At 43.4% G+C, this 26,694-nt stretch overlaps 1 protein-coding gene across 23 annotated transcripts in view; it reads left to right on the top strand.

The window, feature by feature from the left end:
* Positions 1–26,694, top strand: part of AKAP13 (A-kinase anchoring protein 13) — a 278,974-nt gene that overhangs the window by 167,637 nt on the left and 84,643 nt on the right. For 21 of the 23 annotated variants that reach the window (XM_034424688.2, XM_087878344.1, XM_087878338.1 and 18 more), the window contains exon 10: positions 26,601–26,682. In XM_034424688.2, coding sequence (XP_034280579.2) covers positions 26,601–26,682 — 82 coding nt within the window. Of the gene's footprint in view, positions 1–19,352; positions 20,310–26,600; positions 26,683–26,694 lie in introns of those variants that run through there. The other 2 variants (XM_087878347.1, XM_087878348.1) reach the window with 2 other exon arrangements.

Raw genomic sequence — 26,694 nt, forward strand, 5'->3', positions numbered from 1 at the left:
TCCTTGCCCTTCCCTCCCTTTCCCTCCCCTCGCCTGCCCTTCCTTGCCCTCCCCTCCCTTGCCCTCCCCTCCCTTATCCTCCCCTCCCCTTGCCTCCCTTGACCTTCCCTCCCCTCCCCTTGCCTTCCCACCCTTCCCCTCCCCTCCCCTTCCTTGTCCACCCCTTCCCTTCCTTGCCATCCCCTCCCCCTCCCCTCCCTTGCCCTCCCTTGCCCTTCCCTCCCTTGCCCTTCCCTTCCCTCCCTTGCCCTCCCCTTCCTTTGCCTTCCCTCCCTTGCCCTTCCCTCTCCTCCTCTTTCTTGCCTTGATCATGTAGAGCAAGCTAAACTGAGGTGGGATTGCTGGAATAAATAGCCCGGTGCTCTCAGATACGTTGGGTTTCAACTCCCCACGAGCAGAATACAGACAGTTCTCAATTTAGAATTCATTTAGTGACCAAAGTTACAACGGCACTTTAAAAAAGTAAGTTAGGGCTGTTTTCCACCATTACGACCGTTGCAGGATTCCCATCGTCAACATGATCAGAATTCAGATTCTTGGCAACTGGCATGTATTGATGAAGGTTGCAGCATCCCAGGATCATGTGATCACCCTTTGCAACCTTCTGACGGGCAAAATCAACGGGGGAAGCCGGATTCACTTAACACCATGACAAGAAAGGTCGTAAAACGGGGACAAAACTCACTTAACAATTGTCTCACTTAGCAACAGAAATGCCGGGCTCAATTGTGGTCATAAATCGAGGACTACCTGTACCGTTTGATGGGGAGGTTAGGAGTTGTAGTCCAACACAGGTGGAGTATTCTTGCTCTCTAGCGCTTCCAACAGCTCCTTAAGCTCCTCCCTGGATAATTTCTATCATATTTGAATCTGGCTCATCTCTTTTTTCTTTGTGGTCTTCTGAGCATCTGCTGAGTTGCAAAGGTAGACACCAGTCCTTGCTGGGATGTGAATTTTGTGTGTGTGTGTGTGTGTGTGTGTGTGTGTGTGTGTGTGTGTTTAGTGGTACCAGATAATGTCAAAAGTGTGTATAGTCAAGGCTATGGTTTTCCCAGTTGCAATGTATGGTTGTGAAAGTTGGACCATAAGGAAGGCTGAGCGCCAAAAAATTGAGGCCTTTGAACTCTGGGGCTGGAGAAGACTCCTGCGAGTCCCTTGGACTGCAAGGCGATCAAACTGGTCAGTCCTAGAGGAGATCAACCCTGACTGTTCTTTAGGAGGCCAGATCCTGAAGATGAAACTCAGATCCTTTGGCCACCTAATGAGAAGGAAGGACTCCCTGGAGAAGAGTCTAATGCTGGGAACGATTGAGGGCGAAAGAAGAAGGGGATAACAGAGATTGAGGTGGCTGGATGGAGTCACTGAAGCAGTCAGCATAAGCTTCAATGGACTCCAGAGGATGGTAGAGGACAGGAAGGCCTGGAGGAACGTTGTCCATGGGGTCGCAATGGGTCGGACACGACTTCGCAACTAACAACAACAGATAATGTCAGTGAGGAAGGGTAGGGATAGATGTTTCTCTTCCTCTGATTTTAATGGGATGCCTGGCACCCTGGAGTCTCTCTGGTTTTTCAGAGTGATGATTATCTGACATGCAGGGTTGATGAATGTAGACAGCTGGGACTTGTTACTGTCATCCGGGAAGGTTTAGTCACTTCTTTCCTCTTTCAAAGCAACCCACTCCCTGCCTTCCTCTCCTCCGTTGTTGCCGCCTGCAGTTTGACTGCCTGTCCTTCAACTCTTGAGAATTTCCTAGTCACCATGACTGTTGCTGAGAATTTGGCGGTTGACATATAGATCAGGAGGAGAACCGTCCTTTGAATGTCTGTGGTGCTCTATTCTTTTTTTCCCCCTCTTCATTAAGAAAACTTTTATTAATTATTATTCTTTAAAGAAAAAAGAAAAAAGCTAAGAGAAACTAATGATTAAGATGAAGAAAAGGGCCTGGTGGCTCAGCAGACTGATAGCATTGTGATTAACACCAGCTGTCTGCAATTACTGTAAGTTCGAATCTCCCCAGGCTCAAGGTTGACTCAGCCTTCCATCCTTTCTAAGGTAGGTAAATTGAGGACCCAGTTTGTGGGGGCAATAAGCTGACTTTGTATAAATATACAAAAGTATGAAGGCTATTGCTTAACGCATTGTAAGCCGCCCTGAGTCTCTGGAGAAGGGCGGCATATATATCAAATAAAAAAGAAAAAAGAAAAAAAAGAAGCAGTAAAGAAAGAGGACAGGGACGCAGTGGCTCAGTGGCTAAGATGCTGAGTTTGTTGATCGAAAGTTCGGCAGTTCAGCGGTTCGAATTCCTAGTGCCGCGAAACGGGGTGAGGTCCTGTGACTTTTCCTAGCTTCTGCCAACCTAGCAGTTCGAAAGCACGTAAAAAATGCAAGTAGAAAAATAGGGACCATCTTTGGTGGGAAGGCAACAGCGTTCTGTGCGCCTTTGGTGTTTAGTCATGCTGGCTACATGACCATGGAGACGTCTTCTTCGGACAGCGCTGGCTCTTGACTTCAGATGATTGGGCAATTTGCAAATATTGTAAATAAAGAAACAAATCCAACCTATACATTGAATTTATGATAATGTGTGAACTTCCCGAAAAAGTTAATTAACTCTTAATTAAGTAGGCTCAACATGTCCAAAGAGAACCATGGTTTTTACTGGGGAGACCTTTGCAGGACTTCTATGTGAGAAGACCTTCTTCTGTTTATTTTTTTTAAGCAAGCAAAGAGTAATACTGGTAATGGAACAGACTCTGTTTTCAGTCAGAGTCTTTTAAAAAAAAAGTCTAGGTAGGGAATTGAAGACGGTGCTGCCATCTGCTGCTGCTTCCCTTATTATTTCTAGAAATACACATGATAGCAGAATTCAAGTTTATCTGAAAATAAGACATCCCTCTTGATCAGTAGATTTCTCATTATGCCAAAAAGGAAATGTAATGTGATCGTAGATCCCTGATGGTAGGATAGTAACAATGAGTGAAGTCTAACACCAAGCGTACTTCTAAATAAGCTTTTAACTTAATGCTTATTTTACTAATGCAATTAGAATAGTGCAAAAATTAGGAAGCAAAGACTTTCCGTTTGGCAGCTAAGTTATTCAAGTTATACGTTATTCATACTGCTGTCCTGTGTCTTTTACCTATGACTAACTTCACTGGATATAAAAGGGCAGGTCTAGTCCAGTGATGGCGAACCTATGGCATGTGTGCCAGTGGTGGCACGCAGTGCCCTCTCTGATGGCACACGAGCCGTTGCCCCAGTTCAGTTGCACCGTGCATGCGCACGCACCTCCCGCCGGCCAACTAGTCTTCGGGTCTCTGCCACGCATGCAAGACTTCCAAAGTCCCTTCCAGATTCTATTCTATTCTATTCTATTCTATTCTGTTCTGTTCTGTTCTGTTCTGTTCTGTTCTGTTCTGTTCTGTTCTGTTCTGTTCTGTTCTGTTCTGTTCTGTTCTACTCTACTCTACTCTACTCTACTCTACTCTACTCTACTCTACTCTACTCTACCCTACCCTACCCTACCCTACCCTACCCTACCCTACCCTACCCTACCCTACTCTATCTTATCCTACTCTATCTTATCCTACCGTACCCTACCCTACCCTACCCTGAGGTTCAAGTACTAATGTCTTGGAACAATGTTCTTCAACCTGGTCCCCTGTTGGACAGTTCCCCAAATGCTCATCCAGCATGTTGACCTTTCATATCTGGATTGTCCCAATTCATCTAGAAGCCACAACAAATTGCAAAAGGCGGCCCTATAGTATGCAATTCTTTTGTGCCTTCTGATGTATTTGTTTATTGATTAAATACATATACTGCTGAATCTTAAAGACTAGTAGTGGTTTACACCAATAAATGCCCAACAAACCATCACTGAATAAAACCAAAGTATATTAAATTACAAACTCATTGAAACAACCTATTGAAAACTATGTCTATACCAAATCTTGTACTTATAAAAGTGGGATAAATTTCTTACAAAAAGTCTTGAGAAGAAAAAAAGAAATTGGGACTGGGTGAAATTGCTTTGATGGCTTCAGCAAACTTGTGGGTTGTCAGTCATCTATCTCTAGTTGCTTAGATCTTTTGATGGATTTCCCCCTGAAGCATCTGCCCAAAATAACTTTCTTTAGGAGAACTTGATCCTCTTAGGAAACCAGGCAATAATGTCACTATCCTCATATGGGATTCATTATTATATTTTTTTTAATTTAATGTTTTGAAGCACTCCTTTGGCAGTGTTTGGTACCTACTTCAGAAACATCCAAGATTGATCCTGAATAATTGGCCTCATACAGAAGTGGAGATGAGAAGTGGATTGTCCACAACCAATTAACCAGTCCTTAAATAGAAAGAATGACTTGTTCATGGTTTGCTCTGGAATCACCTCTGATTCTCTGACTCTACCTTCCAAATATTTTTATTCTAAGCTTGTTGATTTCACCATAATCAATTTTCTGTTGGTTATCTGGAAAGCTTTCTTACAATGACTTTGAGACCCCGCTGTCTCTTTTGGTTGAGTTGGAGGCCAAGTTCAAAGTTGGGCATATCTTAGGCTACACCTGTACAAGGTACTGTCTCTAATTATACCTTCTGGGATCTTCCATCACGAAAGATCAGTAGGGTTCAACAATTCCATCTTGAAATCGTGAACAATTTCTGCTAGTCCATGTTGGAGATTTTGGAGAGTGCTACTCTTAGTGGCTAAGACGCTGAGCTTGTCGATCGAAAGGTCGGCAGTTCAGCGGTTCGAATCCCTAGTGCCGCGTAACGGGGTGAGCTCCCGTTACTTATCCCAGCTTCTGCCAACCTAGCAGTTCGAAAGCAGGTAAAAAATGCAAGTAGAAAAATTGGGACCACCTTTGGTGGGAAGGTAACAGCTTTCCATGTGCCTTTGGCATTGAGTCATGCCGGCCACATGACCACGGAGACGTCTTCGGACAGTGTTGGCTCTTCGGTTTTGAAACAGAGATGAGCACCGCCCCCTAGAGTCAGGAACGACTAGCACATATGTGCGAGGGGAACCTTTACCTTTTTATTCTTCCTTTGCTCAGAAATGAGGCTGTCTCCTTTTCCTGCCTTTGAAACCAGTTTATCAAAATAGTGTTGCTGAATTTCTGGTCGTGTTCCAAGCTCTCCAACATGTCATTCTTTGAAGGTGTTTAACCATGGAAAAGATTTTGAGGATATGTTTTAGAAGTGGTGTGTGATAGGGCCTGTCCATTGGAGTTTTGGATGGTCAAGAAAAGTAGGAAGGATATTTTTTAAAAAATCTAATTGAACTGAGTTGTGTCCTGCTGGTTTGGTCTTTATTTCTATCAGTTTTCTAAAGTGCAGCAATCTTTAAAACTCTGCTACTGCTTTAATATTTCCTCCTTGAGGTGTTTTGGTCTTTAGTTTTGCCATCCAGTTGCCTCTTGCAAACAAGCAGAACTAAAAAGGGCCAATTAGTTTTGTCATTGTTGATGTGCTTTGTAGGGTAGAAGAATTTCTTTGCTTTAATCGCAGCCCCATTCCAATTATGGATGGAGTCCAGGGGAGCTTTGGCCTTCCCCAAAAGCTTCTTGCTCTGTCTTTTGAAAAGGCAAACAAGTTGGTGTCTTCATCGCCTTTTGTCCTTTTTCATTAGCAATGAAGCAAAGTTTTTGACTGCAAAAAAAAAAAAAAAATCCTGCTTGGTGCTTTTACAGGCTTTTATTTCTAATTGCTCCGCTTCGATTTTAGCCTGTTCAGGATGAGAAGAATCACGTTGTTATTGTTTTGATTATTATTGCCACCATTACCATATTTTTCAGACTATAAGACCAATCGTCCTCCTTTAGGGAGGACAGTCCCTCTTTTGTAAGTTCTGTCCTCTCTCGAAAAGTGTCCTCCTACAAGTCCTCCTTTTCGATATTTGAAGACTAATCTGTAAATCTCCGTATTCGATCGATGCCGATCTGATCCATTGCGTGTGATGTGAGGTATTTGTATTTGACATGACGATTTGTCAAGACTCGGTACAGTGCGGCGAGATGCGATTATGAGACGCATGCGCTCCGCCCAGGAGAATTGTTTTGAGAGAGTGCACCGCGCACAAGTGGCTTTGTTTACTTCTTACCGAAACACGACACGGCACACATGCATGTGTCCTCCTTCTCATTGTAAAAAAGTTGTAAAAACCTTAATAAGATGCACCTTAGTTTTTGGGGAGGGAAATAAGAAAATAGCTGATTAGGGGTGGATCGGCTTCCTGGAATACCCCAAATCAGCTGTTACTGGAGGTGAACTTTAGCAACAGGTTTGTTGATTGTGAGCTCTGTGACTTGCTCATTTTCCCAGCCTCTCAAATCTCCCTTTAAGAGGCTTTTTTCAGCCTCTCAAATGGAGGTTTCAGAGGCTTTTTTTTCAGCCTCTCAAATGGAGGTTTCATTTCAGAGGCTGGGTGGGGCTACATTCAGTGTATAAGGCGCACCCAAATTTTCACCCTCTTTTAGGGGGGAGGGGAAAGGTGCATCTTATACTCCGAAAAATACGGTATTTCATTTCCCCCTTCAAAATTTGAACAGGCAATCTAACGGGAATTATTTAGGGAAAAAAAAACCCTTGGAATAAAAAGTGATGAATACGTAGACAAGAAGAGGAGAAAGGAATTAAACATTTTACGAATTGTCCAAAGTTGCAAAAACTTCCAATCAGTTAGTTCTTCTTCCATATCTTTAGTACTCTCTCCAACAAATTTCTTTTCCAAGAAATTTCTGTGGTGTGTTTAATCTCTTCATTTAAAGTTGTTGAATGCTGAGGAAAGCACAGCCCCTGAGAAACAGAACAAACCCTCATAGTCAGGTTAGTTCTGGGGCAGTGGTAGGTTTCAATTTTTTTTTACTACCGGTTCTGTGGGTGTGGCTTGGTGGGCATGGCATGCTTGGTGGGCGTGGCTTGGTGGGCATAGCAGGGGAAGGATACTGTAAAATCTCATTCCCATCCCACTCCAGGGGAAGGATACTGTAAAATCTCCATTCCCTCCCCAATCCAGGGGAAGGTTACTGCAAAATCCCCATTTCCTCCCAACCAGCTGGGGTGTCAGGGTGTCAATTAATCCCATTCTGCTTTTGGGTAATCGCACCTTGATTTAGAGGATGAATCGAGGCTTTTCCTTGAAGTATACTTAAGAAAATAAACCCGAAGATATGTTTTCTAAGAAAAACTCATTTATTTGTTATAAAGAAAATAAAACATCTCACTAATCTAATTAGTTACATCTTGGCAATGTTCCTGCCGGCCACCTCTTCTGGCCGGACCTCTCCTGGCAGGAGAACAAAGAAAGTTAGAAGAAAAAAAGTGAAGGAATGTAGACATGTGCAGTTAGCTTAAAGATAAGAACTTGGCAAGCTACGGTAAGTCTTAGAGTTCAAAAATAAGAGCTCATCTGGTAAATACAAAAACGCAGTGTCATGGGACTTGGAAGGCAGAGAATAGATGGGGGCAGGGCCAGTTAGAATTTTTGCTACCGGTTCTTCAAACTACTCAGAATTTCCACTACCGGTTCTCCAGAACTGGTCAGAACCTGCTGAAACCCACTTCTGTTCTGGGGATAGGAGGAAAGGACAGCTAGATAGCTTGATTCGAGCCAATCAATATGGTACCTTGGTTACCTCCCTGATATGTGAACCCAGAATTCCCCCAGGAATGGCCATTACAGAGAATTCTGAGGCTTTGCCCACTTATTTGGAGGTTGCCAAGATAGGGAAGGGTCGAACAAAATGACTGAGTTAGCAAGAAGAACAACTAAGATGGTTAAAGGCCTGGAGACTTAAACATATGAAGAAGGGATGCAAGATTTAGGTATGGTTAGTCAAGAGAAAATAAGTAGTAGGGATGGCATGATAGCCGTATTCCACTATTTGAGGAGTCAACTTATTTTCCAAAGCACCAGAGAGCAGGACAAGAAACAATGGATTGAAACTAATGAAGGAGAGAAGCAACTTGGAATTAACTTCCTAACAGTGAGGACAATCAACCAGTGGAACAGCTTGCCTTTAGAAATTGTGGGTGCTCCATCACTGGAGGCTTTTAAGAAGAGGCTGGACAACCACTTGTCTGAAATGGTATAGGTTCTTCTGCTTGAGCAGAGGATTGGACTAGAAGAGCTCTATTCTGAATGAAAAATCTCGACTCTACTTTGTTCTGTGAATGAATAGTATCTGCCACTAGATGGCATCTACATTGCATCAGTAGCCGTTTTGTTCTTAACAGAAAAGCATGCCCCTGAACTCTATTTAATGGACAAGTGGAAACTGTCCATTAACTGTCCATAAATCAACTATATTGATTTATGGTTCAGTCTACTAGCTATTGCCTAGGTCAGCTTTTACTAGCCTCCTGTTCTCCATCTGTGAGATTGGAGCGCCTGCCATCCATAGCCAGCATGACTGTTAAGAGTGCTAAGTTGGGGATGAGGGAGACATGATGGCTCAGTGGTTAAAGATGCTGAGCTTGTCAGTTGGAAAGCTGACAGCCCGGGTTCGAGACCCGAGTGCTGCGTGACGGGATGAGCTCCCATTACTTACTTCAGTTCCTGCCCACCTAGCAGTTCGAAAGCATGCAAATGCGAGTAGATAAATAGGTACCACTTCGGTGGGAAGGTAATAGAATAGAATATAATTCTTTAGTGGCCAAGTGTGATTGGACACACAAGGAATTTGTTTTAGGTGTATATACTCTCAGTGTACATAAGGAAAATAAAATACATTCATCAAGGATAAAAAGATACAACATTTAATGATAGTCAAGGTTACTAATAAGCTTACGGTCATTCATTTAGTGACTGTTTGAAATTACGACAGCACTGAAAATAGGTGACTTATGACCGTTTTTCACATTTACGACCATTGCAGCACTCCATGGTCACCAAAAATTAAGACACTTGGCAACTGGGATGTATTTTTGAATAGTTTTTATCCCAGAGCTATAATTACACTCAACAATGAACTAAAGGGCCACCATCAGTGAGTTTTTGGACAACATTACTTAGTCAGTTGTGTGGATGCTTGGGTGGTTTTAGGGGTGAGGAATTTTTGGTGGGTGGAAGTGTGTTTGGGGATTGTCATGTGAGTTGGGTCTGGTCTCTGGGTGTTACGTGAATTTCGTCGTATGGGTATACTGTGTAAACACATACAATGACAATAAACTTTTATTTATTTTTATTTATGACCATTGCAGACTCCTGGGTTCATGGTATCATCTTTTGCTGCCTTTTGACCAGCAAAGCCAATGGGGGAAGCCAGATTCACTTATCTGCAGTGATTCACTGAACAACTGTGGCAGGAAAAGTTGTAAAACAGGGCAAAACTCACTTTAACACCTGTCATGCTTAGCAACAGAAATTTTTGGCTCAATTGTGGTCATAAGTCAAGGACCAGCTGTAGTTTGCAGCTTAGGGTACCCACGTGAAAATCACAAATGAGATTTCTCTGAAGTGATGCTTTAGCATCGTTACAAGATCCTTGTGGTTTGCTTGCCCTGGTAGCTGATGCAGATCTCCCTGTTGACCCAACAGTGAGAGTTTCCTTCTTTCAAATTTGCTATGAGTTGCAAATGTGTTGGGACTGGAGGACCAGAGAGAGGCCTGCTGTCCTTCCGGTTCTCTTCCAGCTGGGTTATGCAAAATGCGATGGTCTTAATTGTATCTTTGTGTGTGTTGTGTTTGCTCAGGTGGTGGTGGCCTAGTCAATAAACCATGACTTGATCATGGGGCCTTGTTTACTAAAAGAGGATTCTAACTCTGGGCCGGTGGGGGCTAACAGCTCCGAGCATATCTCCTGATTTCAAATTGGATTATGGTTGGAAAAGCTTAGCCAGTTTTCAAGCTGCCCTGCCTTTTTCTTCACAAATCTGTTTGCTGTCTTGAGCCGCTGCGCAGCTCTGGCCATGAGAGTGCCACAGTATTTCTCCAGATTGCATCATTTTTCAAGCTTTCATAACAATGTGGCTAGCCTAATGCGAAACAGATATCAAAGGGGCTCTCTGTTTTCTGCGCGACTTTACGATTTCCTTGTCGTTAAAAAAAAAAGGTCAGCGAGTGGAAGGGGAAGGCAAGGAGGAGGGGGGGAGGGCAGGGATGGAACAGCCACAGCACAGTTTGGGTGGGAAAAAAAAGAAAATCAGGGGGAGGGGTGTGCCTTAAAAATCTGCAGCCCCAGACTTTGGTTTGGAAATGAATAGCTGGTTCACATCACCAAAAGCTCTGGAAAGCACACAGCTCTTCCAGATGTTTTTAATGAAGCAGTTTGGAAGCATCTCTTCAGCAGGCGATGTTGATGTCGGGTTTTTTGGAGTCCTTCATATCCCCAGGTTTCTCTGAAAAAAAAAAAGAAGAACAAGAAGTCCCATCTTCCACCAAATGTCCTCCAGCAATTTTTGAGCATTGCCGAGTCCCCAAAATAATGCTGGGCTGAGAATTGCGGTTTTTTACTCCTACACATGTGATTAAACAAATCGTGGCTTAATGTAACGGAGCAGGTCCACAGAAATGGACCCAAACAAATCGACGAAATACAGCTTCTTCAAAACAGATACAAAATGTTCCTCTTGACCCTTCCTCTGTCTAGCACTGATGAGGTTACCTAGTTTGGGTCATGAAACGTCCACAAGAAAACAACTTGAGGACCCAGATTGTGGGGGCAATAAGCTGACTTTGTATAAATATACAAAAGGATGAAGGCTATTGCTTAACGCATTGTAAGCCGCCCTGAGTCTCCGGAGAAGGGCGGCATATAAATCAAATTTAAAAAAAAAAAACTTACCTCAGAGAGCACCGAGGGTCCTTCATTTCAACCCTGAGCTACAAATATTCTCCTTTATAGATATTGTTTTGACTCTTCACTTGTCCTAGAGCAGTGATAGCTAGCCTTTTTCTTGTTGTGTGCCGAAAGCATGCGTGCACCTTCCTCAAACAGTGAGATTCAAAGATGTCGTCCAGGGCTAGTAGCTGGAGTCCGATGATATTCTGGGCAGTTTTAATGATTCTCTGTAGAGTTTTTTTGTCGGCCACAGAGCTGCTCCCATACCATGCAAGAATGCCGTATGTCAGGACACTCTCAATGGTGCTGCGATAGTAGGACAGAAGTAGATGCTGAGATAGATTTATCTTCCTGAGCAAGACAAGGTCTGAGCCGTATCTTCCTTGCCCCAGAGTTGAAAAAGAATTTGTCTGAAAAAGGCCACCTATATATGATTTAGAGACTCCATATAATCCTGAGCAAAACAGAGTGGGTTGAATTGTGTGTGTAACCAATTTGGCTATTTTTCACCACAACTGTTTATAGCATGAGAAAACTGCGGCCTGCCCAGAACAAGCTGAGGCAGCAGCTGTTAATGGTGAAGATGTTTAGCTGAACCCCTGAAAAACGAAAGCAAATACAGAACTCAACCAAAGGTGTTCTGATTTAAATGCATATCTCCCTGGGTCCCTCGGTTTGAGTATTTAGGCACAGCGGGAGAACTGAGGTGGAATTTGGAGAGGTGGTTTGGAAAGTTGGGTTGCTTGGAATTTGGCATGTCCCGCTGTGGGCAAAACCTCAGACCATGCTGATGGAAAAGGTCTTGATGCATATCCAGTACAGTTTGTAGCTTCTGAGAAAACATACTGTATTCCTTGTTCAGAAGTACAATGCCTCCTGAGAAGCACACTGTAGTGCCGTTACCTCTAGATCTCCAAGAGTTTTGGTTGAAGTCAACAGAAGGATTTAGTAGGCTCCCTATAGCAATAGCACTTAGACTTATATACCACTTCACAGTTGCTTTTACAACCCTTTCTAAGCAGTTTACAGAGTAAGCATATTGCCCGCAACAATCTTGAGTCCTCATTTTGCCAACCTTGTAAGGACGGAAGGCTGAGTCAAACTTGAGTTTGGTGAGATTCAATCTGCCAAATTGCAGTCAGCTGGCAGTCAGCAGAAGGAGCCTGCAGTACCACATTCTAACCCCTGCGCCACCGTGGCTCAGTCACCTTCTTCAGTCACCTTCTTCATAAACAACTGCCTGACAGTCAGGATCGAACTGCTGGCAGTTGGCAGAGTTAGCCTGCAATACTGCATTCTCTCCACTGCACCACCAGGGCTTCCTATTGAATACAAAAGCTCAATTCAATGGCACTTCAGCACAGATTGTTGCTTTATACCAGGGGTCTGCAACCTTAAATACTCAAAGAGCCATTTGGATCCATTTCCCACAGAAAAGAAAACACCGGGAGCCACAAAACCTGGGTGGGGCATGACCAACTCGATGTCACTCACTTCCACCAGTCACATGACCTCCCATAGCCACACCTACCCAGCCGGTCATTAGGGCAGAGAACCAGTTGTTAAAAAACACCAGGAACCACAAAATCCTTTTGACATATCTCTCTTCCCTCCCTCCCTCTCTCTCTATGTCTCTCTCTCTCCCACTCTCTCTGTATCTTTCTGTCTCTGCCCTGGCTGCTTCTCCATCCCCTTACCTTCTCAGGCCAGGCGAGGAGTGACTGGGAGGGGAGGGCAAGGAGTGGGGCCAACCACAGCAGAGGGCCCAAAAAGCCGCATGTGGCTCCGGAGCCGCAGGTTGCTGACCCCTGTTTTATACCATGCAAGCTTACTGAGTTGTTACATTGGCAGTGGTTCTTTGGGATTTCAATTAGGGTCTTTCCCTGGCTTTGAGAGATTGAAGGTGGCATTGTCAATTTGTAAAGTCTGTGTTCATGCACTGAAGGACAGTGTAAACCTGTCCATCTTTGTTTATTTCAGAGAATCCAAGTGTAGGCCAGACAAGGAATAATGGATGGAAACTGATCAAGGAGAGATTCAACTTAGAAATAAAGAGAAATTTTCTGATAGTGAGAACAATCAACCAATGGAACAGAAGTTGCCTTCAGAAGTTGTGGGAGCTTCATCACTGAAGGCTTTCAAGGGGAGATTGGACTGGCATTTGTTAGGGATGGTGTAGCATCTCCTGCTTGGGCGGGGAGTTGGACTAGATGACCTACAAGGTCCCTTCCAATTCTGTTTATCTATGAATATCTGCCCCACATTTGTGCTCTTGAAAGGTTCAGGGATGGTAGTTCCCAAAATTTCTACCCAACATGAGTTGGGATTATGGGAATTGCTCTGTATACCTGGGAGGCTCAAGGTTGAGAAGAACTCCATTAATGTAAGTAGGGCGAATGTGAACATAAAGATACAGAATTTTGACAGAGACTTTCTGAACCTTGTAAGTAGAATGGAATCACTGGAGCATTAACACATTAATAAATCCATCGGGATGTAAATTTCTTTGTATTCAGGCCTCAAGCAGGAGATTGTATGCCTCATAAAAGTAAAGATTCCCCTCGCATATATGTGCTAGTCATTCCCGACTCTAGGGGGCGGTGCTCATCTCCATTTCAAAGCCAAAGAGCCAGCGCTGTCCGAAGACATCTCCCTGGTCATGTGGCCGCCATGACTCAATTCCAAAGGCGCACAGAATGCTGTTACCTTCCCACCAAAGGTGGCCCCTATATTTCTACTTGCATTTTTTACGTGCTTTCGAACTGCTAGGTTGGCAGAAGCTGGGACAAGTAACGGGAGCTCACCCCATTATGCGGCACTAGGGATTCGAACCGCTGAACTGCTGACCTTTCAATCGACAAGCTCAGTGTCTTAGTCACTGAGCCACCACGTCCCACATGCCTCATAAGCCCCATTTTTTTCTGGAAAGCTCTACCCATGTTGCAGGGATATAGCAAAGAGCACCAATGAGATCTTTGTAAGCACTGAAAGCAGGAAGATGATACTCATTCGGTAACATATACTAAAAACAACTTCTCTGAAAGGAATTGTTAGGCTATGATAAGCTTTGGTTAATATATCAGACTAAAATGCAGTTTGTTGTATAATCTAGGGCTATACTCATCTATCCCCACTCTTGCATCATGACTGAGTCATTTCTGCATAAATGTAAACTCTTCTCTTTTAATATTTTTAAGTGTTTCCATTCCTTCAGTGACTCTTTCTCTCCCTGACCATCTCTTGGAAAAACTGAGAAACCCCTTAGTGTGACCTTGTCAAGAGGCTGACCTTGTTCCTTGGGGTCCCAGCAGAAGACAAGAACCAATCTGAATAAATCTTCAGCATCTAAATTGAGTCAAACTCAATTTATCTCACCTTAACGCTAGGTTTTGAATGCTATAACTAGGCCTGAATTTAAAAGAAGATGAGGCCAGGACTCTCAGACAGAAGTAATCGGGGCTATATGTTAAGTTCCAGTTAAGATGATTTCTTGCTCATGCGTTTACACAAGAATCTAATAATTCTAATGATTCTAAAACAAATTTAGTCAGCATGAAATTGCCACTAGATAAGAATTAATGGAATTCAACAGAAGTTTGACTAAGAACATTTGTGGGAATGTAATGAGTCCAGGCTGATTCCTCTCTTGACTTCACCCCAGGCTCTGCCTGTTCTTCTCCTAGGACAGGGGTCAGCAACCTGCAGCTCTGGAGCCACATGTGGCTCTTTCACCCCTCTGCTGCAGCTCCCTGTCACTCAAAATATGCGTCACAACCGCCAATATGCGACACCCACCGGCACGCGATTTATTGAGCTTTTCAACCCCCAGTAGGCCAACCATGGGTAAATCCAAGAAAAGAAAAGTTTCAGAAGAAAACAGAACATTTAATTCAACTACATATGCTAGTTTTGTGGCGGCTCAAGAAATAGTCAGGCACGAGAAGGGTTTTGTGGCTCCTGGTGTTTTCTTTTCTGTGGGAAACGTGTCCAAATGGCTCTTTGAGTGTTTAAGGTTGTAGACCCCTGTCCTAGGAATTAGGAAAAGTACCAGACTTAATAGACTATTCTGAGCCTGCAGAAAAGATTGGAAGGAAAAAAAGATCTGCTGTAATAACCTTAGAGATATATTGGGTGGCAGAGTAAGTATCCAGTGGCAAAGATTTCTATGACTACATTTCCTTTTCCATTTCAATAAATCTGGTTAAAGAAGACTCTGAGAATCTTGCTACTCAGTCGTGGAGGACTGGTTTAGGCTTGATATTATAGTTATAAAGAGGGGAAGCAATTCTGCAAAATTAATCCCCTACCTCTTATATATGTAAAAAATTAAATTAGGTTGAAAATGTCTCCCCATACACTCTGGGGGTTGCAAATCATCACAGCTGGCTTCATATATCCCATCTGGTTCTTAGCTCTCACAATTAAACTTTAGTATAGTTCTTAATAATATTTTAATTCTGTGTTTTTTTAATCTTTCAATATTTTAACTGGTTTTTACGTTCATAATTTGTAAGCCACCCAGCGTCACTTTTTAGGGTAGATGGATAGTATAAAAGTATAATGAATAAATGAATAATGATTAAATAAATGAATGAGTGAATGAATACTACTAAAGCCAAACCAAACAATTTGCATTATGACTGAATATGATGTGTTGTACCCAGCCAATGACTAATAAATAAACATGATAGCTCCATATAACCTTTAGACGGAATTGTCAGATCCTAATTTTTTTTAAAAAAATAATTTTTATTTAATATTTTACATTTTTAAAACCAAAAACATAATAGAAAAAGATAAAAAAAGAAATGAAAAAAGAAAAAGAAATGGAAAAAGAAAAGAAAAAAGAAAAAAAAAGAACATACACCTACACCAAACGGTAAAATACAAAACATAAATAACAACATCATATAACATTTTACAACTTTCTGCATCGACAATTATCTTTACTTTTGAATTCAATCTTCCTAATCATTCTCTTACTCTCGTGTAACCATATTGAGCATTCTTATAAACTAAATTGTTATATATATACTTACATCCTATTTATTAGCATAGTCAATATTTTATCCCTACCAGAATTTAATACTCTTAGATGCCAATTAATCAAATTTCAATTTACATTCTTATTTCTTGTTTTGATTTCTATTTTCTAGCCACGTATAGATCCACAGATTTTACTGAACCATAATACAACTGTTTTGGGCTTATATACATGTTCCACCAGCTGGCAACACTTGGATGGCTTTATCTACTCTTAGAAGCCAAGCAGGGTTGAGTCTTCAAACCAGATCAGCTGGTCAACTCCACAGGAAAACTAAAATGACCTTGAGTCAGGCTCAGGGGTGGGTTCTAAATTTTTTTACTACCGGTTCTGTGGGCGTGGCTTATTTTGTGGGTGTGGCTTGGAGGTCATGTGACTAGGTGGGCGTGGCTAGCTGGTCAGAGTCATTTCTGGAAGGTCCTCGCACTTACGATCAGTCCTTGCACTTACGACCTGACTCATTTGTTTGCTTTTAACACGGATCAGCTGTGGGGCGGCCCTTTGAAGCCCCGGGGCAGGAGTTTAAACAGTTTTTTTCCCCTATAGTCATCAGCTGGGACTCAGGAGGCAGCAATAGATTGGGGGTGGGACCAAATAAAAGGTAAGAATAACGTGGGGTGGGAGGGCGGGGGGAGAACTGGTTCGGTGACGTCATATCATCACCGCTACCGGCTCGGCCGAACCGGACCAAACCGGGAGGAACCCACCACTGGTCAGGCTGTAATAGCAGATTTTTTTTCAAGTCTGTCCTTATGTCTTCCCTTCCATCCCTCTTTTGCCCACGGGAAAAGGGGGAAGAAGTGGGTCGACTGGTTTCAATCTATTGTAATACTCTCCTACATCCCTTGAGGTAACACAAGTTTCGTGGTATTTCCTAATCTGGTGCTTCCCTAACAACCTCTGAAGCCTGGTTTGCTGTAGCCAGTTCAATACTTAGACGGGTGACCAGTATGACATCTTAAGACTGTAGGCTAGACAGAACTTAAAAAATAATAATAATTCCAGAATAAGGCAATGAGAAACCACTTCCACAAACTACCCCAAAATGTGCAGATGCGGTTACAGTAATCAAGTTTCGGTCAAAGGAGAGACTTTTTATAATAGGAATCCAATGATTGTGCTTTGGAAAATCATGGTTTATGGCTTTGCATTGCATGTTAACCAGGCTCCTTTGGGGTCCAACAAACTATGGTTTAAAGAAGTATGGTATTGTGGTCAATCACTGATTAAAGTCTTGTCAATGGAGCCCTCCAAATTACATTTCAGTGCTTAAGATGTGAAGTCCTAGCAATGTGTTCTAGTAAGATCCCACGTAGTAAGCTTTCTGGTCGGTCCAGCTCTTACTGACGGAATTATTCAGCTCCAAATAATAATTATTCAGCTTAATTATCCAGATTTGTGTTTGGTGCCTGCCTAGAGCATCTGGCTTTTACAGCACTCAGAAACCATAATTAGCAGATCATGCTTTCTCTGCATCTAATATATCTAATGCTGCATATTACTCTCCAAGTCAGTCTCTCTATCCCCTCTCTCCCTCCCTCCCTCTCCCCCTCCCCCGCTTTGTGTGTGTGTGCATGCTAGAATTAGTCCAGAGGAACTTAGATAATTATCTTGTTATAAGGTTTTAAGGGGCTTGGAGTTCATGTAGAAAATTTTAACATGTTTCCTCCACGTCATGGGGCCTTCAAACCTTCGCAAGATATTTTTTTTATCATGATAGAAGGCACTCCTCCCCTCGTTTACCCCCTATTGAAATCAGATTATGGAGCATCCTTCCGTTTGCTTTCCATCTTAATCAAACTCTGCCATCTTTTCCACCGTAATAATACCAGAAATGCTCAGGGAATGGATGAGGCCAAAGATCTATCACATCCGGCTTTGGTTTTCCCAGCGTGACCAATCAGCTGCACACAGGTAGGGCGGAAAGGATGCCAAGGACATTTTCCTTGCCATCCTTTCTCCATCAAACTTGGTCCCTGGTACCCAAAAGGTTGAGGGCCGCTGCCTTACATGAATCTTCTCAACTGTCACCCTCGGTCCCCATTCCAGACTTTTTGCTGGTCTCCAAGTGGAAGTGTCTCCGGCCATGGAGATATTATGGAGACGTATATGGCAACCAGGCAGATGTTACAGGGAAGCACAAGACAAGGGAAACTGTGGGGGGAAATGAATATTTTTTAAAGGAAAGGGATAATGATAAGAGCGCTTCAATGGAATAAACCTAAGTGTGTTGGCCAGGATTCACTGACCACTTTTGTACATAGGGAGAAAAATGTGTGACTTGTGTTCCCTGGATCCCTTACCTGGATAGTTGTGATATTTATATCCGCTTCCCCAGTGCAGATTTTGTCCTTTATTCTCACACGGCACCAACCACTCAAGGGAGATTGAAATATTTGTTAGGCTGCTCAGGGAGAGAGAGAGCCTGTCTGCCTGCCAGCCAGCCTGCCTACCTACCTACCTACCTACTTACCTACTTACCTACCTACCTACCTCTCTCTCTCTCTCTCTCTCTCTCTCTCTCTCTCTCTCTCTCTCTCTCTATCTATCTATCTATCTATCTATCTATCATCTTTCTCCCTCCCTCCCTCTCCTCTCTCCCTTTCCGCTCTCTTCTCTCCTTTCCTCCTTCCTTCCTTCCTTCCTTTCTTCCTTCCTTCCTTCCTTCCTTTATTCCTTCCTTCCTCCCTCCCTCCCTCCTTTCTTTCTTTCTTTCTTTCTTTCTTTCTTTCTTTCTTTCTTTTCTTTTCTTTTCTTTTCTTTTCTTTCACTTATAACCAAGAATCAGGGTTAAAACCACATGGGGTGGGGTGGGGAAGGGGAACTACAGGAAGATTTCATCTCTTGAAAGACCAGCCTGGGCTGAAACAGAGGCTGAAAAAGACTCAATGATCTCAAAAACAGGAAACTGTGTGGCAGTGTGTTCTCCAGCCTTGGTCGATGTGAATAAGCCATTGAGAAGGAGAGGCAGTCAGTGAGAGTTTTTGGCCAAAGCGAAGGTAAAGATGAGAAGGGGAGGGGTCCACTCTTTCCCCCCCACAAAAAAAACCCTTTGGCTAAGAACAAAAAAAAAGGGGGGGGGAATCACTTTTTCCTCTCCTTTGCACAAGTCAATCGAGCATTTTGTTCCTTTTTCTCTGCTCAAAGCAGAATTGAGTCCTGAATATGCCTCTTCCTTTCCCTCCCCCACCCCGTTCCTGTCTGTGTTTTGAGAAGCTCTGAGCCAGAGAGGGCTGTGCTGCAGATTTCAGACAGCTCTGGGCCTGAATTCTTGCCCTTAAAATATTCAAAAGTTGTCCTTCCCAGGATCAGTGCAAGAGTCAGCATCCATCCATCCCCCTTTTGGAGAACTGCAGTTTTCCTGGTGCGGTTGGTTTCTCCCCCTTTTGGAAGAGAAAATGAATCGGGGCCGTAGGAGGAGAAGAAGGCTGCCCTGCCTCCTCCCACCTCTTCTCTCTCCAAAGAGATGAATCATATTCCCACAATTGCAATTAAATTTTCTGCTCTCACAGAATTCTGGGGCAGTGAGCAAAACAGTGACGTCCGATCTTGGGTCAAGAGGGGAGGGAGCGTCCCGTTCTCCCCCCCCCCACACCCAATCTCCTCCTGGCAGTTGCCTGTCATTGGGCTTTTCTTCAAAAGTGATTCAAGACCATACTTTTGAGGCTGGGTGAACAGACCGACCATCTTCGGGAAGTAGCTTAGAAAATCCAATTTGGGCAAGCCGTTTATTGTTTATTTTTTAAAATACAATTATTATTTTGTTTCCTTTTTTACCGGATGGTCTTCTTCCCTCCATCTCATCCTTCGGCAGCTGCATTTTCTTTTCGAGTTGAGTTGCCAACTCAGTTTTTATTGGAATTGGAACTTTTTGAGCGCTAGTCTTGTCTCGTCTTCTTTTCTTTCTTCTTTTGGTGGGGCCTGTTTGAGACATCCTGGCTTTGGCTGTTTCTCCCCATCTTCTCTTTTTCTGGTTGCAAAGTCTCTTCTTCTCTTAAAAAAAAAAAAGAACACAGAGAGACTTGAGAACGTTCAGCGGGGAGAAGTTTCAAAGAAGACTTGCTGTTCTGTTGTTGTTTTTTTAAATAAACAACTTTTTTGCACGGCTACCCATCTCCTGCGTCTCCATCCTGCTTACCGGTCTTCCTTTCCATACAAGTCACTCTGTTCCAAGAAGGTTTTTTTTTTTAAATCAACCAGCTGGAGTGCTGCTGGGCTCTGTTTTCTTCCTGGGAAGCGAGCTGGCTGGACTCTTGCAATTCAGAGAGGGATCGCTCCAAAGCACAAGGACCCTCGGCCAAGATATCCGGGAGAGGCTATCTGGACCGCTTGATCCTCTCTTAGGAGTGAATGGTTGACTTGGCTCTTCTCTGCTGCTCCTTTTCTTGGACAAAATGTACGAGCGGCACAAGAGACGATACAGCCTGTGCGAGATTTCCAAAGAAGAGAGGGCTGTAGAAGTGGTGCTACTGAAGGTATGGCATCACTTGTATCTTCTGCTGAGCTGCACCTCCGTTTGTATCCCTCCTTTAAGGTGATCGGGGATCAGATCCTGGGTGGTCTTTCCCCCCCTTTCTTCCTTTTTTTCTTGTGAAGGGAGTTCTTTGATTCTCATCAGGAATTGGTCTCTTTTCCAAGGACAGGATTTGAAAGAGAGAGTAGCAGAGTGATAGCTGAGACAAGACTAACAGAGGTGGGTTTCAGCAGGTTCTGACCAGTTCTGGAGAACCGGTAGCGGAAATTTTGAGTAGTTCGGAGAACTGGTAGTAAAAATTCTGACTGGCCCCGCCCCCATCTATTCTCTGCCTCCAGAGACCCAGATGATTGGGAGGAAATGGGGATTTTGCAGTAACCCTCCCCTGGATTGGGGATGGAATGGAGATTTTACAGGATCCTTCCTCTGGAGTGGGGTGGGAATGGAGATTTTACAGTATCCTTCCCCTGGAGTGGGGAGGAATTGGGGGTTTTGCAGTAACCTTCCCCTGAATTGGGGAGGGAATGGAGATTTTACAGTATCCTTCTCCTGGAGTGGGGATGGAATGAAGATTTTACAATATCCTTCCCCTGCCATGCCCACCAAGCCACACCCACAGAACTGGTAGTAAAAATTTTTGAAACCCACCACTGAAGACTACCCATGGTTACTACTTAGAGGCATGTTCTTTGTAAGATACCCAAGGACTTCTTCGGTGTAGGATTTTTCAGTAGACAAAGAAGAAAGCATTTGCTACATTTGTGTGGGTAAATTTACTTAGATGTCTCTAAAATATCATATATATATATATATATATATATATATATATATATATATATATATATATATATATATATATATATATATATATATATATATATATATATATATATATATATATATATATATATATATATATATATAGGGTTAGCGGTCCTATGCATAGGAGGTCTGGTGCAAAAACACTTACAATGATGATGATAAATTTCATACTTTTTAAAAAAAGTTTATGGTTCCAGCGGGACATATATTATGCTTCGCACATTCTTCATGGTCAGTTGGCATCGTTTTCTCATACTAGCTAAGTTTGCAGTTGGATTCGGCTAATATTTTAATTAGAAAATTGCTTAGCCGTATATATATATGTATATGTATATACACACCTGCTCTCTCTCCTGGCCCCAAAGTTTTCAGTCTGTGTTTTTATTTGACTCCCCTCTCCCTTCTCCTCATTGAAATCTGGAGTTAGTTGTGCCTTTAAATAGGGAGTGTGGGGGCGGATACCTCTCTTGGCTAACGGTCCCTGGCATTTTTCCACTCTCCCCCCTTTCCCCACACGGACGCTTTCCAAGCTAAAATTAGTAGCTGCTCCACCAAACAGTAAGGTGGCAGTCTGAGAATGTTTTGTCACTCTTAAGAGCTTGACTTTCCTGGCAGAGAAAGAGGCAGTTGAAAGAAAGCAGCCAGCGGAATGGCTCACAAGAGTCTGGCTTGGATGTATGAATTCAGAGAAATGGGGAATAGTCTAAAATGGAGGCTGCGAGGGGAGAGGTTATATACATCGTTTCCTAGATCTTTTTTGAACTGGAATAGCCAGTTTCAAATGGAATTTAATGAAAGGAAGCAGTGCCGAACCCAAAGATTGGTTCATCGGTTGCATTATACGTAAAACATGGAATATAGAATCATAGAGCTGGAAGGGACCTTGGAGGTCCTCTAGTCCAACCCCCTGCTCAAGGCAGGAGACCTTATACCATTTCGCTCAATTGGTTGCAGAATCTATTTTTGAAAATTTCCCAGTGATGGAGCATCCACAACTCCCAAGAGGCAAGCAGTTCCAATTGTTCTCACTGTCAGGAAATTTCTCCCTACTTCTAGTTTGAGTTTCTCTGTAACAAACGCCCACCCTTCTTTCTTGTCCTGCCCTCTGGTGCTTCGATAGACTAGACATATCTAGTTCCCTCAACTGTCCATCGTACGATTTAGCCTCCAGCCTTTACCATCGTTGCTCTTCTCTGCACACTTGCTAGGGCAGTGATGGCTAACCTTTTTGCCATCGCGTGCCAGGAAGGGGGAGGCGGGAGAGGTTTGTGCACATGCCCACACCCATAATTCTATGCGCCCTGCCCAGCGCATGCATGAGCAAACCCCCCTCCCCTCCCCCCACTCCTGGCACGTGATGGCCAGGTAGGCCGTTTTCAGTAGGCTCTGGAGGCTGGGGACAGCAAAAAGGTCACTTCCTGTCCAATGGGAGTTGGGAAATGGGCTGTTTCAGGCCCCCGGTGGGTCTCTGAGGGGATGGGGAAGGCTGTTTTCGCCCTCCCCAGATGCATAGAGAGGATCTGGAGCCAGGTGAGAAAGAAAAACGGGCCTTCCCCACCCCCTCAGACCCTCTGGAGGCAGAAAACAGCCTGTTTCCCTACTTCTGGTGGGCCCAGAAGGCCCGAAAATCAGCTGGCTGGCATGCACATGCATGCCAGAGCTGAGCTGGCATGCCCACTGATATGGCTACGTGTGCCACAGGTTTGCCATCATGGTTCTAGGGTCTCCGCATCTTTTTTTTGTTGTTGTATTGTGGTGATATGTCAATAAACAAAACCAAACAAAGCACACTGCGGCTTTGCAGAAGATCAGAGAGAAGTTGTTCAGTTGAGCTTGGACTTGGAGAAGTATCCTGATTTGCAAGAAGAGCCCCTCTCTTCCGTGTTTTAAACGTTTCAGTTCCAGCTGTCTCAAATTTCTGTTGTGAGAAAAGAGTTTAGGCATATTAGAAAGGGATGTTTAATTTTGCAAGATTTATCATGCCACGTTATGCAGGACCCTGATTTATTATCATGGGTGGGAAGACACTGTGCTCGGTGCCACTGGTATTATGATCTTACTTACCCTTCCAAGTGTTTAACTGTGATTAGACTTAGGTGCTTAAGCTTTTCACTGCAGCCCTAAGAACGAGAAATGTTCCTTCTTTGGAAGGAAAGGTAGCATTTGTAGCTGAATTCTGTGCCCCGCACTCCCTCAGGTCTTCCAATTCCATCCTTCCGAACAGTGGGCATTGCTCAGATATGATTGTAAATCATATATGTTTTAACGGTCACGTAATGTTAGTCATTGGCAATTAGTAGAGGTGGCCCTTAAGGCTCTTAAGTAAATTGGGACAGATGGTCTTGGCTTCCTGAATCTGAAGCCCTTTCTTTCTTCTTTCTTTGACCTCTGAAATTGAGTTTGCATTTCTCTGTTCATGACAGAAATGGCCTGGCCTTATCTTTTCTACCTATGGAGGACGCCCAGTTCGTTTTACCATTTCCTTGCCTAGTCAGCTTCCTCGAAACCATTGCCAAAACGTTTTCAAATCGTGCTAAGTCATGGATCCTAACTCCATTTTGCCCTTCTGCTGTTTTTGGTTGCCACACCGGAACCCTTTTGGCTGGGGTTGTTCTTGGTTCATAAATTCTGCCTTCTGAAAACCAGAGATCTGAAGTCATTTTTGTTTTACTTACTTTCCCCTCACCCCCACCCACCCCCAATGCCCAACTGTGACCATGTTCTTACTTGAATGCTGGAACTAGGCATCACTGACCCGATGCCTTCCAGAAGTTTTATATCCCCACTTCCATGATATCAAGCCAACATGGTCTTGACTAAGCAATTCGGACAGCATGCCTATAATGCAGAAGCGGTTAGTCCACGAAAATGGCCTTAAAAGTATCTTATGCAGAACGGTTGCTGGAATTGGGCTAGTTGAATGATAAGAAAGGCTTGGGGGTGACATGATAGCAATGTTCCAATATTTGAGGGGCTGCCACAAAGAAGAGAGGGTCAACCTATTCTCAAGGGCCTGGTGGCTCAGCAGACTAATAGCATTGTGATTAACACCAGCTGTCTGCAATTACTGCAGGTTCGAATCTCACCAGGCTCAAGGTTGACTCAGTCTTCCATCTTTTCTAAGGTAGGTAAATTGAGGACCCAGATTGTGGGGGCAATAAGCTGACTTTGTATAAATATACAAAATAATGAAGGCTATTGCTTAACGCATTGTAAGCCGCCCTGAGTCTCCGGAGAAGGGTGGCATATAAATCAAATTAAAAAAAAAAAAAAGCACCTGAAGGCGGGACAAGAAACAATGGATGGAAACTAATAAAGGAGAGAAGCAACCTGGAACTAAGGAGAAATTTCCCAACAGTAAGAACAATTAACCAGCTTGCCTTCAGAAGTTGTGGTTGCTCCATCACTGGAGGCTTTTAAGAAGAAGCTGGACAGTCACTTGTCTGGAATGGTACAGGGTCTTCTGCTTGAGCAGGGGGTTGGACTAGAAGATCTCCAAGATCCCTTCCAATTCTTTTATTCTGTTATTCACTCTTCTGGTCTGCTTTAACTGCTGAATGATGGAGGAAACCTGGGTGCTGAAGAGCTGTCAGAACAAGATATATGCTTATAGTAAAACTGGATGGGAACATGATTCTTTTCCCTATTATGATCTCTTCCTATGGGACCCGTAATTGCCACTGTCCTGTTTGCACACTATCAGTTCATATGTTGCATTAAATCATAATGCAGTTTATTGCAGATAGGTGAACCCAGCTATTATGGTTTGCAAACCATGGTTCATGGCTCGTTATCGTATGTGAATGCAGCCATCGTGGCTTGTTTAAAGCTGTTAGATTATGCAGGTTTAGACGATTGTACGAATGCAGCCCGTAGGTTTGCAACCAGGTTTATGAAACATGTTGTGCTGGAAGTCAAAACTTGGAATTGGGGGCAGATGCAGCTTTTGACAAAACAGGAAAAAAAGCATGTCCTTTGCATGCTGGAAGCTAAATTAAAACATGATTAAAGGAAATGTGAAACCCCAGGGTTTAAAAAGGAAACGAACGTTAAAAATAATCTTGTTTCCCTCTCCCCACCCCCGGTCTGTTTTGGTGTCATTACTCGCTATAACTGTATTCAGAAGTTTGAATCCCGTAAAGGACTTGATTCTTGGCAGGGAGGTATGGACTGAGGTGAGCCGGGACAGACTGGAGCAGAGCGCTAAAGCAGTAGCTGGTCTCCAGGTTAAACCATAGCAGGTGATAGTAAAGACTTCAGGGTTCTGCGGTCCAAGCAGGTGTAAGTCAAGTTGGAGCTGCATTTGGCCTTTGAAAAGCTCTGCCTTCTCCAGAGGTTGGTCCGATGTTGTGATTTGCAAGTGTGACATGGAGAGGGTATGGGAGGCGGAGGGAAAGAACAGATCGTATACGTGTTTTGATTCTGTACCATCAAGTCATTGTTGAGTCTTGGTGACATACATACATATTTTCAGGATGATATGTCCCTAACCTGGTCTCTTGGTAGTGTATTCATCATCAATGTAGCAATAGCAACAGTAATAGCACTTATATACCGCTTTACAGTGCTTTACAGCCTTCTCTAAGTGGTTTACAGAGTCAGCATATGGTCCCCAAGAATCTGGGTCCTCATTTTACCGACCTCAGAAGGATGGAAGGCTGAGTCAACCTTGAGCCTGATGAGATTTGAACTGTCAAATTGCAGGCAGCCGGCAGTCAGCAGAAGTAGCCTGCAGTACTGCACGCTAACTATTGCGCCACCGTGGTAACTCAGTTCATCCACCTGGCTGTTGGTTGTCTAATTCCATCTTTCTTTTCTCCCTCCCTCCCTGTTCCTCCATCTGTTCCTCCCTCCCCCCTTCCCTCTCTTCCCCTCCCTACCCCTCTCACTCTCCCTTCCTTCCTTCCTTCCTTCCTTCCTTCCTTCCTTCCTTCCTTCCTTCCTTCCTTCCTCCCTCCCTCCCTCCCTCCCTCCCTCCCTCCCTCCCTCCCTCTCCAAAGAGTTAGGTTTCTACATAATGTGTCTGAATGAAATGTGTAACAGAACAGGAATCGTATTGATTCTGCTTTTAATTCAGCATAAAGGAAATGAAGCAAATATCAGTGTTTGTCCTGAGCTTCCCTATCACTTTTTGGAACACAAGATTAATATGCCATGTTAAAAAAAACAACCAACCCAATTCTATTTACTTGAGTCGTTGGAAGTCTGTGAAGTCTGACCCAGTTGAGATAAGAGTTCATTAATTTATTCCATTAATCAAATGTTGATGGCCACTCAATTCACGGTAAGTGGAAAACAATCCAATAAAACAGTAAAATAAATAAAACATGGCCTAAAATCATGATATACCGTAATAATTATTACAAGTATTCAGAACAATAAAAACAGGACTAAAACAGAAAAAGAGAATACAGAGAGGCTGCATGGAAAGATTCCCATTAATTTGTCACCTCCTCTCCCTTTACCTTAGATTAACCGTGACAACTGGTGCCCTGTTGAACCTTCTCCAGATTCCTTACTGTTGGAGCCGAAGCATCCTTGCAACTCTGCAGGTAAGAGAAACA

This window comes from Pantherophis guttatus, chromosome 13 (assembly GCF_059756535.1).
Source record: "Pantherophis guttatus breed Tessera chromosome 13, ASM5975653v1, whole genome shotgun sequence".
Taxonomy (NCBI): Eukaryota; Metazoa; Chordata; class Lepidosauria; order Squamata; family Colubridae; genus Pantherophis; species Pantherophis guttatus.